Below are 15,618 nucleotides of genomic sequence, written 5' to 3'. Positions count from 1 at the left end.
TCTGCATTCCTCAGTGTCATCATATGTCTCCCTTCTACCTTCCTCAGTCCTTGCCACGCCTCTCATTTTCTGGCAGTTTATTGTGAATAATGATGATTTATTGAGGCAGTATTTTGAGACAATGTTCTGTACTGGTACATAAGACTTACCAAATTGTCTCTCTTAAAAGTAATTAAAACCCATCATGATGTTAATTTTCTGTTCTTAAATTTCTTAAATGCCTTATCGATTGCTTTTGTTTCAGCCTAGTAAATTATGCAAGTCTGTGTCTCCAAATGAAAATACTTTTAGTTTTTTTAGCTAGTAGTTGCTTTCCTGGCAATCGAAGAATTTCTGCCCTGTGTTGTACGACAGGAGGCAAAATTAGAGCTAGACAGTAGTTGTCTAGCAAATGTGACATAATTCTAGCCTAAGAAAATAATGTTTATTCTGTCCTAGGCCCAGGTTAACTCGTTCCCTTCATCCCCACGCTTGATTCATTAGTCAACAGAATTAGGGCAACATGACCCTTCTGTGCACATAAACTGATAGATGAGAGACTGCCATTATTAAATTGTAATATTTGTTGCCTGCCCTCATTCTGCTTGTTATAGTAATGGAGAGAGAGGGAGGATGATAATTTTTCTTAGGATGTTTCCATCTTATTGAACCTTGTAATGCTTTTAAGTAAGAGATGAAAATAACAATACCAGTGATTGCTGCAAACAATACTGTAATTTTTTTCCCCTTTAGGATCTAAAGAAATACTAGCTACCTTGAAAAAGAAGTGACCACTTGTCACTTGACACAGTTGAAATAGGTACAAATGCAAAAACACAATTAAAAATAAGAAAAGATTGTTTGAAAAATGTCAATAGTGCAATTACAATGCTGTGAAACAGTGGTCAGTGGGTGAGCAGGTACTGAAAGTGGGGAGTTGGAGCTGTAATTTGAATTCGTTGCGCAGCCTGTGTGTTTCACAGCAACAGAGGTACCTCTGAGAAGTCACATCTGGCTCTAGAAGTCATTGGGCAGTAAGTGACTGGAGATTGCAGGAGTCCTTTAAGGGAACATCATTGTGTATGCTTTTTTTTCTGATTCTTATGTCCTTCCTAGGTATCTGCTTTTGGCCACTGTCTTTACCTCTTGAGTCAGGCTGCTGTTCAACCCTAACAAAGCCCACAGGCCTCCTGGCAAAAGGGAGGGATATGGTGAGAGAAAAATTGAAAGTAGTTGTGATGCGAGAGGAAGACAAGGGGAAGGATGTGAGGGTCAAAGGATTAAAAATGGGGATAATTAATCATAAGCCAGCAATGTTCCCTTGTGGCCAAGAAGGCCAATGGCATCCTGGGATGCATCAAGAAGAGTGTGGCCAGCAGGTCAAGGGAGGTTTTTCTCCCCCTGTACTCGGCCCTGGTGAGGCCTCATCTGGAGTCCTGTGTCCAGTTCTGGGCTCCTCAACTCAAGAGGGACAGGGAACTGCTGGAGAGAGTCCAGCACAGGGCCACCAAGATGATCAAGGGACTGGAACATCTTTCATACAAGGAAAAGTTGCAGGAACTGGGGCTGTTTAGTCTGGAGGAGACTGAGGGGAGATCCTATTAACATTTATAAATATCTAAAGGGTGGGTGTCAGGAGGTTGGGACATCCCTTTTTTCTATAGTAGCTAGCAACAGGACAAGGGGTAATGGGATGAAGCTGGAACACAAAAAGTTCCACTTAAACATCAAAAAAACCCTATTTCACTGTTCAGGTGAGGGAGCCCTGGCACAGGCTGCCCAGAGGGGTTGTGGAGTCTCCTTCCTTGGAGGTCTTCAAGACCCGCCTGGACATGTTCCTATGCGACCTGATCTAGGTGAATCTGCTTCTGCAGGGGCATTGGACTGGATGACCTCTAAAGGTCCCTTTCTACCTCTACCATTCTATGATTCTGCCCAGAGATATGAAGGTCCAGGGGACGGACACAATCCACAGTCTCCAGGGGACACTGTGCTAGATAGACCATTAGTCTGATGTAGTGCAACTCTTCTTATGTTTTGTCCTTATGTAGGAAAACAAACAAACAAACAAAAAAATAGATGATAACTATGCCAGTGTACTGCCAAGCTCAATGAAAGAGCTGTTGGCTTCTGCTCTGTGGAAAAGATGGGCACACAAGTGTGGGAGGAAGGAATACAATAGGTATTTTGGTCAGTTTGGCTTTGTTCTTTCATGAGCAGTTATTCATGGAACTCACAGTTGCAAAGACATTCCCTTTTTTTCAAATGTATGGGAGTCAGTCCTACCTGCAGCTCCCTCTGGTCTTAGAGGTTTTTCCCAACCATAATGATTCTGTTGGTTCTATGTTTCTAAGAATTGTCTGCTTGGTGGGCTTTTTTTTCACCTGAGAAGATGGGCAGGGAGGCAAGAGGAGCTGACCTGTGTGGAAGCAGATTAAGTGCATCCTTGGGGAAGGAGGAGGAAGTTCCTTTTTAGTCCTGCTTGAAGAATTGAAGATCATCAGAGAAATTACAGAAGTTGCTGATCTTTCCTGATTCTTGTAGGGCTGTTCTCAAAGTTCATTGTGATCCAACTCTTAATGTGAGAGAGTTGAATAGAAATACTTTGCATGTACATCATATTCAAAGTAACGTTGTTAGAACAATTGTTAGTATTTCTGATATAGGCACTCATAGAATCACAAAATCATTACGATTGGAAAAGATTCTTAAGATCGAGTCCAACCACTAACCTCACACTGACAAGCCCATCAGTAAAGCATGTCCCTCAGCACCTCATCTACATGACTTCTGAATATGTCCAGGGATGGTGATGCCATCACCTCCATGCACAGCCCGTTCCAATGCTTAGTAACCCTCCCAGTGAAAAAGTTCTTCCTGATCTAAACCTCCCCTGGTGCAACTTGAACCCATTTCCTCACGTCCTGTCATTCATTACTGGAGAGATCAACCCCCACCTTGCTACAATCTCCTTTCAGATAGTTGTAGAGAATGACCATGTCTCTTCTCAGCTGTCTCCAGGCTAAACAACCCCAGCTCCTTCAGCTGTTCCTCGTAAGACTTGTTTTCTAGACCCTTCACCAGTTTTGTAGCCCATCTCTCAAGATGCTCCAGCTACTCTGTGTCCTTCTTGTAGTGAGAGGCCCAGAACTAGACACACTGAGGTGTGGCCTCAGCAGCATCGAGAACAAGTGGACAATCATTTCCTTCATCCTGCTGGTCCCAGTATTTGTGATACAAGCCAGGATGCCATTGGCCTTCTTGGCCACCCAGGCACACTACTGATTTTGCAGCTTTCACATTGTCATAGTAGTATTAAATACTTACTTGCCAACGTTAAATTAAGACAGAAAAGTTAACTCATCTATTTTTCTGTCATGACCTACATTGGTGGAACACAGGCATCACCTGAATGACTGATTGTATGCAAAGTATATTTATGTTTTATTCAATATATTTATGAAGTAAAAAACTCCACTATGGGAGCTTTACATGTCATTTTGTCCATATACCAAAGCAAGACTCCCCCACTCTGGTTTGAAAAAGTTACTAAGATTTATAACAAGTTTGAATCATCTTGAAGGTAGCTGATAGAGTGAGATTCAATGCAGTTGTAAATTTGTTCAATGTGAACAAGGAAGAAAATGCTTTTGTCACCTTCATCTTCCCTCTGTTTCTGCTACGTCAATCAAACAGCTGAGTGACGTATGAGGGGGACTGGAACATCTTTCATAGGAGGGAAGGCTGCAGGAACCGGGACTGTTTAGTCTAGAAAAGAGGGGACTGAGGGGGGATCTCGTTAATATTTACAAATATCTAAATAGTGGATGTCAGGAGGTTGAGACATCCCTATTTTCTATGATATCTAGCAACAGGACAAGGGGTAATGGGATGAAGCTGGAACACAAAAAGCTCCATTTAAATATAAGAAAAAACTATTTCACTGTTAAGATGAGGGAGCCCTGGCACAGGCTGCCCAGGGAGGGTGTGGAGTCTCCTTCCTTGGAGGTCTTCAAGACCCACCTGATCATGTTCCTGTGTGACTTGATCTAGGTTGGCCTGCTTCTGCAGGGGGATTGGACTAAATGATCTCTAAAGGTCATTTCAATTCTGTGATTCTATGATTCTATGACGTGCCTTTAATCAGAGATGGCACATAAAAATTTCAAACCATGACACCTGCGGTAATAGATGCATGAGTGCTCATGAAAATGGGAAAAGACAAAATTGAAATTAACGTTACAGCAGCTGACTTTATATGTATGCCATAGATATCAATGTTATTTACACAAATTTTTTTAAGAGCAGTGAAACGTGGACAAACACATAATGAGTCATTGAGTTTGAAATTGAAATAATAAACCAACAGGAATTTATTTCTTCTGATGATTAGAGATGTACATTTATCACTTAAAAAGAGTTTCAAGTGCTCTTTCTTTTGTACAGATTAAGAGGGAAGTAGGTACTCTGAACCAAAGGCCTGGCAAATAAAAGCTTTCCAGTAAATATTTTAAGAATCGTTTAGAAGATATTCTTAGAAGATATTTCAGATGGTTTGAATTTTATCTGTGATTGCTAGCTTATGAATAGCTTATATGCCAAAAGTATTTTTCATAATAAATGCAGAAGCAGCAAGTTCTTTTTCATTTTTTCAGTAGCAAGTGCTTTTTCATGAGTCAAGTCATGCTGTGATGGAAAACTGGTACTGGTCTCTGATACTGAAGTGCTAACATTTTCTTGATATTGGGCATCCAAAGAGCCCAACTGAAAGGCAAGCAACCATAGCATATCTTAGTTAGCATATAAGTATATTAATTGTTTCAAGTAAAAACTGATTATTACTATTTTTCTTTTTTCTTTTCAACTGCAATGGCATTTTAAGTCTCAGTCAAAAATCCATTGCAAGCGAAGATTGTAACTAGAAGTATTTAAATGAAAATGGATACTTTAACATCCTGGGAGCAACAGCCTTCTCCAGACTTTGTGCTTCTGCAGGCTGTGTATTTGACAGCACTGAGAGCATGCTTCTTGAAAACTTATAGATTACTTATGAAGGTTTTTGAGGTTGTCTTGTCACTTTTTTTTGCTCATGTAGAAGAGAACTGTGTCCGCAAAAGGCTTTTCATGTGGTTGTTCTGGGATGGTGCTGTTAGTTCTTGTCCTAGAAGATGAGCAGGATTTTTAATTTATTTTAGGGGAGCTTTTACATCTACTTTTCACAGAAGTCCTACAAAGTCTCATATGCACAAGATTAGTGTGCATTTATTTTTAAGATATCAATTTGAAAATAACTTAAGGGAGCAAGAGGAAAAAGACACACAGTGATGGTGTACATAAAGAATTGTATTTTACTGTGTATCTTTTGTTCCTAGAGACTGTTAATGCATTTGGACAAACTCAGAAAAGTTTGGGGATACACGAACAATTCTTCAGCTTGTATGCATGAAACGTAGTGCGATCTGTTTTTTAAACAGTTCCGTTTGGAAAAGTTCCACCTAGAACCACATCTTTCATGATCTGTAAGTCTGTAACTTGGGCTCTGGCTAGAAAAGTTTCTCGTTTCTAGACAGTCTGTTCATTCTGCTGGATTATTCTGGAGAGATTGCGTTTCTCCATTTGGCAAAATGATACTGGAGTATGTTTCAGTCACTGCTGCTTGCTCTGGAGATGTAGAGTGCCCCTCTTAATTCAGCTCTGGTGAGGGACATAGTTAACAACAGCTATTTTATGTTACGTGTGAAATAAGAGTTTCATGTTGAAGGATAAGTGAACCTTGTATTTGCATTCTCTGTCACTACTAAGGATGGATTTGTTCCCACTAAGATCCAAAACAAAACTGTGCTCACGCAGCCTCATGTTAGCTGTTTTCCTCAGTTGTCACTTATAGTATGGATTGGACTGCATTTTACTGACATGCTTAGCATTTTTTTTTCTATACAAAATTGATGTTTTGGGAAAGTTGAAGCAACTTGATTGTTTTTCTCTTTCTTTAATAGCATTTTACTTTAATTTGGGGTTCATATGAGCTGTAAATGGTGGTTGGTTTCAATGATGGACAAAACTTAGACTTAGTACAGCTTCTTTTTGCTTTTTGTGATAATTTTCCACTCTGCTTTTGTGGAGTGACTGGTTTGTAATAGTTGTAGTTAAATTAGTTACATTTGCTCTATAAGAGCTGTTAAAACTTTAACATATTAATGAAAAAAAAAAGATAAATAGTGGAGATGAGGAGAAACAAGGTTTTTATTCTGTTTCTGTTCTGTTAAAGTGATGCATCTTAAATGCCAGCAGGTGGTCTATTCAAAACAGAGCATACTAGTTGCTTTTAGAAAAGCATAATGCAAAGCAAGGAGTGTTAATTCCCTGTCTTTAGGACTACTGAGGATTAGTAGGAAATGGTGACTTTGGCATTGTAGGCTATCATTACTGGAAGCCTGTTACATGAAACTCTATGTCAAATATTTTTATTAACCATTTGATAGATGTATACAATTAGAAAAATTAGCATTCTGTGCAAATTCAACTAATTTCCCATAATAGAACTAATACCCCCAACATTGGTTGGTTGGTTCATGTGTTTTTGGCAATTGTTGATGTAGTAACACAGCTATAAATTTGTTTGAGTAGCCGAGAAACCATTTAACTTTAAAATCAAGTTGATTAATTTTAAACTCTCCTGCAACCTTGTTCTTTTGCAAATTCAGTACAATAGATTAACATAAACACTAATGAACATTCAAAACCATTTATTCCAGCTAAAATACGTTCTGACTTTGTTATAAGCAAAACATATTTTAAGCTTGCTTATTATATGGAAATACTCTGCTGTTCAGCAGAGCAGTTAGGTGTGTGCATGTTACTTATACAAGTACACAAAAATTCAGCTTGGCTCTCTGGTCAAAAGACAGCATTGAGAAAACATATATTGCAAATAGCATAAAACATTCAGTTTCTGTTTACAATGTTTAACAGATAATTTTTATTAAATTCAGGCATAAAATTTTCATTCAGCTTGAGTAAGCCAGAGATGGATATCATTATGAGATTTACATACCATTAGCTCACATCAATTGATGAGCAGCCGATCTCTGTTAAAAGGCTACTTAGATACATTATTTGTGATGCCAGGAGGCTGCAGGTCAAGGAGGTTTACTGGCTGCATGCTCATTTCCTTTGCTTTTGTGATTACTTGATAAAATGAAGTGCATCACTGTGAACAATTGACCCTTTCGAACAATCCAGGCTGGTCAGCAGTCTAAATCCACATTTTAAAGCCGTCATTATAGCCTCAAACTTAAGAGTTTCCAGGGTGCAGACAAAGGTGTTGTCCTCCTTCAGTACCAGTCGTGTTCCATTTTCAGACTTTATGAAGTACTTGAATTGAATAATATTTGAAGATACTGAAAACTCCTCCGGAAATCCATCCAGCCTGCTTTTGGATACCAGTACAATTCTGGATTTTATTTTTGCAATGAAATCAGGAGCATTACAAAAGATTCGAAGTCCTTGTGAACGGTCGTGGCTGTCAGTTATTTCCAGGAAAGTAGTCTCTCGAGATGCTAGCTGTTCCTTCTCCCACCTTGATTTCACTGCATCCGAGAGTACCTTTAGCTGGAAAAATTCTGCTTCTTGTGCCAAAAGTTGATTTTCTCGAAACCCTTCTGGTAGAAGAAGTTCTCCATTTCGTAGGAAGTTGAGAATGTGTCTGAAAAGGAGTCCATCTCTATCTATGAAGTAATGACCATCTGCGTCGAAGGGGCACATTATTTTTCCATTTATGATCCTTTCCAGAAAAGAATCTGGATACTTGGTTAGTGTCTGTTTCTGTGTGATATAGAGATAGCCACCAACATTCAGGGTAATCAGAGACGTTTTATAGTCCTTGTCTTGCTCAGAGCCTTCGGAGTTGCTGTGCTTTTCTTCGCATTCCTTTTCTATTTTGTTTATTTTTCTCTCCATTATTGAAGCTAGGACAAAAAGCCAGCGATCTTGCTTTGTTCTTCTCAGCTTGCAGAGAGATGTGTGTTTCTAAAAAGCACCTTTATTCAGCTCCGGCACGATGTTGGAATGGAAATGCTGCTATCATTGCTCCGACTGTCAGCTCGGGTTTGCAGTAGGTGGCGTGTCAGCTGTGTATTGAGGGAGATAGCAGGAATATGACTGTAACGGAGAATTTGCATTTAACTATCTGAGGGAAGAAGGGTGTAACAACTGTTTGTCTCATCCTTTAAGTCTGAGAAGTTTGCATGGTTTTGGGGTTCACTCACAGAAATAACTACTGCTGTTCCAAACAGCACTTTATTTTCAATACTTTATGATGTTATTTGTAGTATCAGCTGGCCAAATACTGTTTAGTGCTTATGGTGTTAAACAGATAGCTTTGCTTATGTTTCAAGAATTTTAATTTTCAGCTTACAAGTGTCTTTTCACTTTTTTTTTGGTACTAGTTACAGTACCTGATGCATAGAGCAGGATGACACTTGAAAGGTGTTCCCGTGTGTACAAGGGGGGATGTCACCTATGGTGTGCATACACACACATATTCCTCATTTATTGGACATGTGCAGTGGTAAGATGTTTTCACAAGAGATACTCTGTGGTGCTGAGGACTTGGTCTGACAGTTTTAAGCTTCCATTTGCAGTTGATGGGAGTATCTGCAGTGCAGCCTGATTAGGTTTTGCTTTTTGCCTTTCTCTGTGCCACAGATAAGAACTCTTTTAGGAAGGGGATTTGCTGTTTATATTGATGTTGTTTTTTTAATTCACAAAAGCTATCTAGCAATCAGTTAATTCTTTCTGGGGAGAAACAACTCGGCTGCCCTGCAGAACAAAGGGCTAGTGTGCCTACAGATAGCTTTGAACATCACATAGCAACACTTGGGTACAGGCGGGGGGGGGGGGGGGAACATCAGCAGAGCGTGCTTGCATCAAATGGCTGTCTTCATCAATCTGTGCTTTGAGGCTCACTCTGGGTTGCCTCTTTAAAAACGGTTTCCCCTTTAAACATCTGCAGCTTGAAGAAGGAGAGGAAAAGCTCCCCACACATCTTTGTGTGCATTTCCTTGGGGAGCAGGCAGGAGCCGCAGCATGCATTCCTCAGCACCCACGGGAGTGAGCACTTACCTTGGGCTGGACCTGGAGAGGAGGTCCCACCTTATTCAAGATGCATTTTTCACTTTAGAGGTAGATGTCTCCTGCTTTGCCCGATCAGCAGTGAAAAGTCAGGTTATTCTTCTGTGAATTCTTCTGCTCTGTTTCTAAATATTTTATTCTTGCTGCTCCCCCTGTCTCTAAGGCTCTTTATCGATACTGTAGAGACATCGTTATAATATTTTATTAATCAATAACTGAGTCTAGTAAAAAGAAATACACATTTTTTTTACTCGCTATTCTCCCTGCCAGGGTATCCCTAGCACTGATAGGCTAAATTTTTCTGCTGCTGTATGTGATATATTAAGCAGATATTATTCATTAGATTAGCTTTATCAGGAATTAGTCATGGTTTTTAATTTTAACTCTTTGATGTCATTGATATGTTTTTCATAACTTCAGTCAAAGAGATTTCAACCAGTTTCTAATTTGTAAACATTTAGACATTTTTTGAAATTAATTCCTTTCACAATTATTGAGTGAGTGAATGAGTGAATAATTGAGAAAATTAAAGAGACAATTAATTTCAAGTATGCTTTTTTTTTCCATTCAAATTTAGTTTATTACTAAGTGATGGAAAACTCAGTTATGTACTTAGATCATGCATAGCTGCAGTATTGAACATGCTTAATGGCTATTAAACCCTAGGAGAATGATTTCTGTGGTGCTTTCATCTTACACAGTGATCTTGAAACACTTTGAAGCTGAACTAGGAATGTCCTGGCACAAGTAAAAAGGGCTTTCCAAGAAAGGAGAGCTGAGATTTGTAAAAGATGTGAAGTTTTTCTTGGCCAGCTAAATTGTCTATGTGTTAAGAGACAGCAGTTACAGAACAGTATCTGCTCACTTAGTTTTTTGTACTCATTGTCTTGTCAATGTTCTAACACTTGCAGCTGAAATTCTTCACTTTTGTGAAGACGTAAGTAGTCTTTGGGAGATCACACAAAGTCAGTTTAGTGGTTCATATGATAAAATATTCAAAATTCATTTGATGTAGAAAATATACTCTGTAGAAATCATGAATATTTACATTTAAACGTTTGAGACGTGAAAAACGTAGAGCTGATGTAAAGTTTTAATTACCACAGACGCCTGTAACTTTACTTCGCTGCAGCTGACAGTCATCTGTAACACTAAATTAAAACCTGGCATATCTTTTGGAAAACTTTCCACTTTCTGTGCCACACTAGAAGACAACTTTTCCAAAGAGCCCTCATTTCTCCCATGTACTTCCTCCCCACTTGGACTGAGACAGAGCAACCTGCTGCTATGTACTCTCCCATGCTGTGAGTGAAAGGTCTATTTCTGCACTATCCAGCTGAAGTATCCTGCTTACCAGCATTCGTTCCTAGCTGAAGTGATCGCTGCTTCACAAATTGTTAGTACCACCTGTATGTTGGAGTTGACCGTTCAAATAAGGAACAGCCCTGGAATCCAGCAATTGAGAGGCTATTGTTTTGGTTCCAGATTAAGTCAGAAAATATATTAAGCATTCTTGCACATGCTTAAGAGGGTAGCTGTAGTAGTAGTTCACCATTTACAGTTTACTCACCTTTTGGACTGTACCAGGAGGGCAATCCACAGAGCTATTCAGTTGCTTCTCAGTCAGACAAGCTGCCCTGGAGACAGTGAAAATGTGCTACTGGTGTCCATCACAGGAAGACAAATCCAAGGAGGAGGGGGCTAGGCATCTGGCCCTCATTCTGTCTTACATATTTCCTTTTGGAAAATAATCTTACTTGTCCTCAACCTCCATTCTTAACCTGAACTTCCTGGTCTGGAAGCTTGAGCATACCAGGGAGCTGAGGATTCAGGACTGGAGCACACCACAGGAAAGTTGGTACTTTACTGATGTTTCAGCTCACTCGTGTCTGAAGAGTATCAGAGTCTGCTGTCTGTGAAAATGACCTGGGTTATAGAAGACAGCTACTTTTATTTATTACAGTACAAAAGGACATGAGGAGAAATCCCAGCTGCAAGAGGTAGAGAATTTTTGATATGTATTAGGAAGCCATGCTAATGAAATCTGTTTGGGTTATCAAGGCAATTTGCTAGTCACTTAATGTCATAACACAGAAAATTGGCCAGGTTGTTGGACGATTAAACTATTCAATAGCTACTATCTCACAGTGTTGATAGCATACACATTATCATTCCAATAATAACTCTAGGATGTTGATTAACTGCTATTGACGGCAAGCTCTACATACTAATTAAAACTGATGATTTTCAGATCAGCAAGTCTGAATTATTTGCATTCAGGAATTTGAAAAGACTGTCTAAGAAACTCTTATCAGCTGTTTCTGTTGATGTTTTTAATAACTTTTGAGCACTGCAGTTCTACAAGACTGAAAAAGCAAATTCTGTGCCAGTATTTGGAAGGTGAATCAGATGGCCCAGATATTTAAAACCAAAAAGGGACTATAGGAAAAAGAGTAAAACATCTGACTTGAAAGTCAATCAGTTAAAAATGAAGGGAAAGTAACATAATACTAATCACTTGTGGGTGGAGGGAAAGTGGAAAAATGGATTGTGCCAAAATTTTCTTTTTTTTTTTTTTTGCATTATGATTTGTTCAGCATAGCAGATGATTCTTTTTTTTCTGTCAAATCTTTGAGTATGTCTCATTTGTTATTTTGAATCAGAATATATATGATATTAGTTTGCCTTTCATTTAACTATACAAAAATTATGTGAAGGTTTCAAACTACAAATGTTGAACAGAGAATTATCACAAAAAATATTGCTGTGATTTGGTTCTTCGTCCTATTTATTTTCAGTCAGTGATTGTTGTGGTTTTGGCCTAGACAGGAACAAAGAACCACAAGCAGCCACTCACTCCTTCTCCTCCTGGTGGGATGGGGAAGCGAAAAATACCGAAGGCCTTTGGAACTCCCTAAGGACAGGGAGGTCTCAGTTGCCACTTAAAATCCCAGGCAAAACAGACAATACTACTCAAGCTGGGGAAGAAAACAGAAATTAATTTAATCTACCACCAACAAAAACCAAAACAAACAGAAAACAGCACGGAATAGTACGATGAAGAACACAACCAGCCCTTTAATACCACCTTTTCCCCACCTCTCCCTTCTTCCCAGGCTCAGAGCCCTGATCCCTGTGTCTTTACCTCCTCCTACCCTGAGCGGTGCAGGGAGGCAGGGAATGGGAGTTTCAGTCAGTCTTTTCATGATGGCTCCTGCCACTTGTCTTGCCTCAAAGCAGGCGGGCTCCTTGCTGGTCCTCCCTGGTCCAGTGTGGTGTCCCCCACAGGCCGCTCTGATGTGTGTTCATCCCGTGGGCTGCAGCTCCTCTCCGCCTCCTGGTGTAGGTCTCCTCTGTGGCTAGCCCTCCGCCCAGCACAGCCTGCACCATGACTGCCTCCCCACACCATCTTCCTGCCCATCCAGGCCCAGTCACCTCCTCTGGCATGGGCTTCTCTTGGGAGCTGCTGGCAGATTTCAGTCACACCAATGCCCTCCATGGTTGGGTTGAAGGGGCACAGCCTGCCATCTCACCTCAGTTGCAGGGGAGTCTCAGGTCTGGAACACCTCCTCCCTTCCTTCTTCTCTGACTTTGGGGTCCACATGTTCACCATCATCTTGTCCCCTTCCTTCTACTTCTTCCAGTGTGGCTTTCCCTTCTTAAACAGTGATGGCAGAGATGGGTCCAGCTTAGAGCCAGGGAAGTTTCGAGAACTGCTGATGGAGGTCAGCACCGTGGCTCCCTCCCTGTTACCAAGCACAAGCAGCTCAACACAATCTCAGCGCAGTAACAAGAAGGAGGTAGTTACTGATTAAGTTTGGAGATGAGGCAGACCGAGAATTTAATTAATAAGGAGATCCATTGTTGATGCAGAACCATTTGAATAGTCAGTTAGGATAACATTTTAATATGTTCAGACTTGAAGTTTATATGCCCAGAAATGCACAGCAGATGAGGGTTGCAATACATATGTTTGTGGGAGGGTTAGGGTAGAGTATTTGTCCTACGTATAACACACCATTGACAACTGAATATGAAGTTGTTGTTCTGTGCAGTGGACAGTAATACAAATGTAGTTTGTATGTTTGGATGCCTGAATAAGGGAGCGCCAAGTGAAGACCAGGCAGTCCTGTTCACTAGCTGTGTAGCTGCCAGGTAGGGGTGGTCTGTAAAACATCAACTTTGAGGCTGCTCTTTGAATGGAGGAGAGGTACCATAAAATGCCTCTGGTCTGAATGAGCAGAGCTGAGATCTAGTGTAGGAGGGAGGTGCTCCTTATCTGGCCATCACATGCAGTAGCCTGGAAGTGGCACAGTGGTGTAAGTGGGCAGCAGGAGCTACTGGGGCTTCTGACTTGTATGCTGGGAAGCAACAGCGCAGCTTCTACCTGCTGAGGGACCGGAGGCACATGTGTCCATAGCCTGCTCTTACTGCACTTTTTTCCACTCTTTCCTGCTGCCTGGGAGTCACGCGTCCTCAGGCGTGACTTCATCTCCTTCGCTGGCACTGCTCATAAAGAGCAGGAGCTGGTAACGTCCACATCCTGTCCCACATGCTGTCAAGTCTGTCTGTGAGAGACAGTATCTCAGGAGAGACATTCATGAATTGAACTTTCTCAGGCCAATAAAAATGATTAAGAAACTGAAAAATAGGCCTAATGGGAAGATTCAAGAAAACATGATTTATTTTTATTAGGTTTGATAAAGGTGGAGAGTACCTAAGTGCTTGGATGGGCAGAAATGCATTCATAGCAAGCTCTTCAACTTATCAGTCAATGGTCTAACAAGACCCAGTGGCTGGAAAATGTAGCTGGTTGCAGTCCAAGAAACCTAACAAATTTAAAACTAACACATTAAAATCTCCAAGCCAGTCTACTCTCTCTCAATGACCCCCCCAACTCCTATCAAAAATCTTCTGCCCTATTCCAGTAAATTTCCCCAGTGTGTGTTTATTAAGTTTGCCTTCAGCATTTTAACCACATTCTGTTCATTTGATGGTGATTGTCAGCAGGATTTGAAGCTGGAATCGGCTTCTCCCCAGCATATCTCCCCGTCATCTCACTGAAAGAGTCAGCAGTTGAAATTCCTTTATGAATTGGCACTGAGACATTCAGACAGGGAGGTCAGCCTGAGCATGTGTTTGGACTGCTATGGGTTGTGTAGACCACACTGTCAAGAGCTTCATTCACAGTATGCTTACACTTGCCACTCCATATGAGGCAACTGAGAGCATGAGATACTTGGGGAAAAGTCTTATTTTCCCTTCTATTTGCTATTTTTATGTAGTCTTCCAGATGTATTCATTTATCTTGTACTATCTGCTTTCTTTTGAGTGGGTACTTTTAACAGGGAATTGCCACTTTCATGCCTTTTTCATGCTGTGGCTGATGTGACTATGAAATTATCAATGCAGACGTAGCAATTTGGATGCCTTTTATTGCAGCAAGTGAAGACAGACCCAAGTCTCTGAACTTGAGTTTGGTGATGAGAGCTAATTAGGCTGTGAAGGAAGTAAAAAACTATGTTCCCCCACGCAGTCTTGCATCCAGAGGTTTGCATGCATTTTTGCAGATTTATTCTGCTAGAGCCTCTGAATGTGATGAAATCCCCTAGAGAGTCCAGGGAAAGTAGGACATAAACCTTGACTTTTGAACAGCAGATGAGTTTTGACAGCAAGCTTAGCTTAGCTTAGCTGCAAGGCAGTGTTCTTGGAGGCTTTGGACAGCCTCATACTGTGAAGCCACCAGAACATTAAAAGGCAAACCCACATCAGTGGTAATTGAAAGAGGATATTAGCCAATACATCAAAGAGGAGATATTACCAAGGATAAAGATGTTTAGCTGGTAGGTTAATTTCCTAAGTAGTTGGTGTGAGGGAGTTGGTGTGACATCTGGTTCACTGATCCTGATTCTTAAAACTTAAAAATTATTTGAGAATTGTGGAAAGTGAAGAAAGGTTGATAGTGTCTTTGCACCCCTGTAATACCCCTGAGGCCATACTTCAAGTACTGTGTTCAGTTCTGGGCTCCTCACTACAAGAAGGACACTGAGGTGCTGGGGCTTGTCCAGAGATGAGCAACAAAGCTGGTGAAGGGTTTAGGGAACAAGTCTCATGAGGAGCGGCCAAGGGAAACTGCACTTGTTCAGCCTGAAAAAGGCTGAGGGGAGGCTGAGGAAGGAGACCTTATGGCTCTCTACAGCTACCTGAAAGGAGGTTGTAGCGGGGTGAGAGTCAGTCTCTTCTCTCAAGGAACAAGTGACAGGACAAGAGGAAAAGGCCTCAAGTTGTGCCAGAGGAGGTTTAGATTGGACATTAGGAAAAAGTCCTTCACTGAAGGGGTTGTTAAGCACAGGAACAGGCTGCACAGGGAAGACCATCCCTCTAAGTATTCAAAAGATATGTAGATGTAGCACTTAGAGACATGGCTTAGTGGTGGATCGAGCAGTACTGGTTTAGTGGTTGGACTCAGTGCTCTCAAATGTCTTTTCCAACCGAAAGGATTCTGTG

The 15,618-nt window shown here is 40.8% G+C and overlaps 2 protein-coding genes across 2 annotated transcripts in view; one reads left to right on the top strand and one right to left on the bottom strand.

Moving 5' to 3' along the window:
• GTF2F2 (general transcription factor IIF subunit 2) overlaps positions 1–15,618 on the top strand; it is an 89,773-nt gene that overhangs the window by 24,161 nt on the left and 49,994 nt on the right. The window lies entirely within an intron of this gene.
• On the bottom strand, positions 7,165–7,938 carry KCTD4 (potassium channel tetramerization domain containing 4). The gene has a single exon (XM_010203810.2). It carries the CDS (start codon positions 7,936–7,938, stop codon positions 7,165–7,167), a length of 774 nt encoding a protein of 257 aa, XP_010202112.1.

Source organism: Colius striatus, chromosome 1, assembly GCF_028858725.1.
Source record: "Colius striatus isolate bColStr4 chromosome 1, bColStr4.1.hap1, whole genome shotgun sequence".
In the NCBI taxonomy this organism is placed as follows: domain Eukaryota; kingdom Metazoa; phylum Chordata; class Aves; order Coliiformes; family Coliidae; genus Colius; species Colius striatus.
The sequence above is the reverse complement of the archived record's forward strand: the minus strand, read 5'-3'. Positions and strand labels throughout refer to the sequence as shown.

Bases quoted from the DNA above. Each gene is read 5' to 3' on its own strand.
- KCTD4 (XM_010203810.2), bottom strand. From the start codon at position 7,938: ATGGAGAGAAAAATAAACAAAATAGAAAAGGAATGCGAAGAAAAGCAC.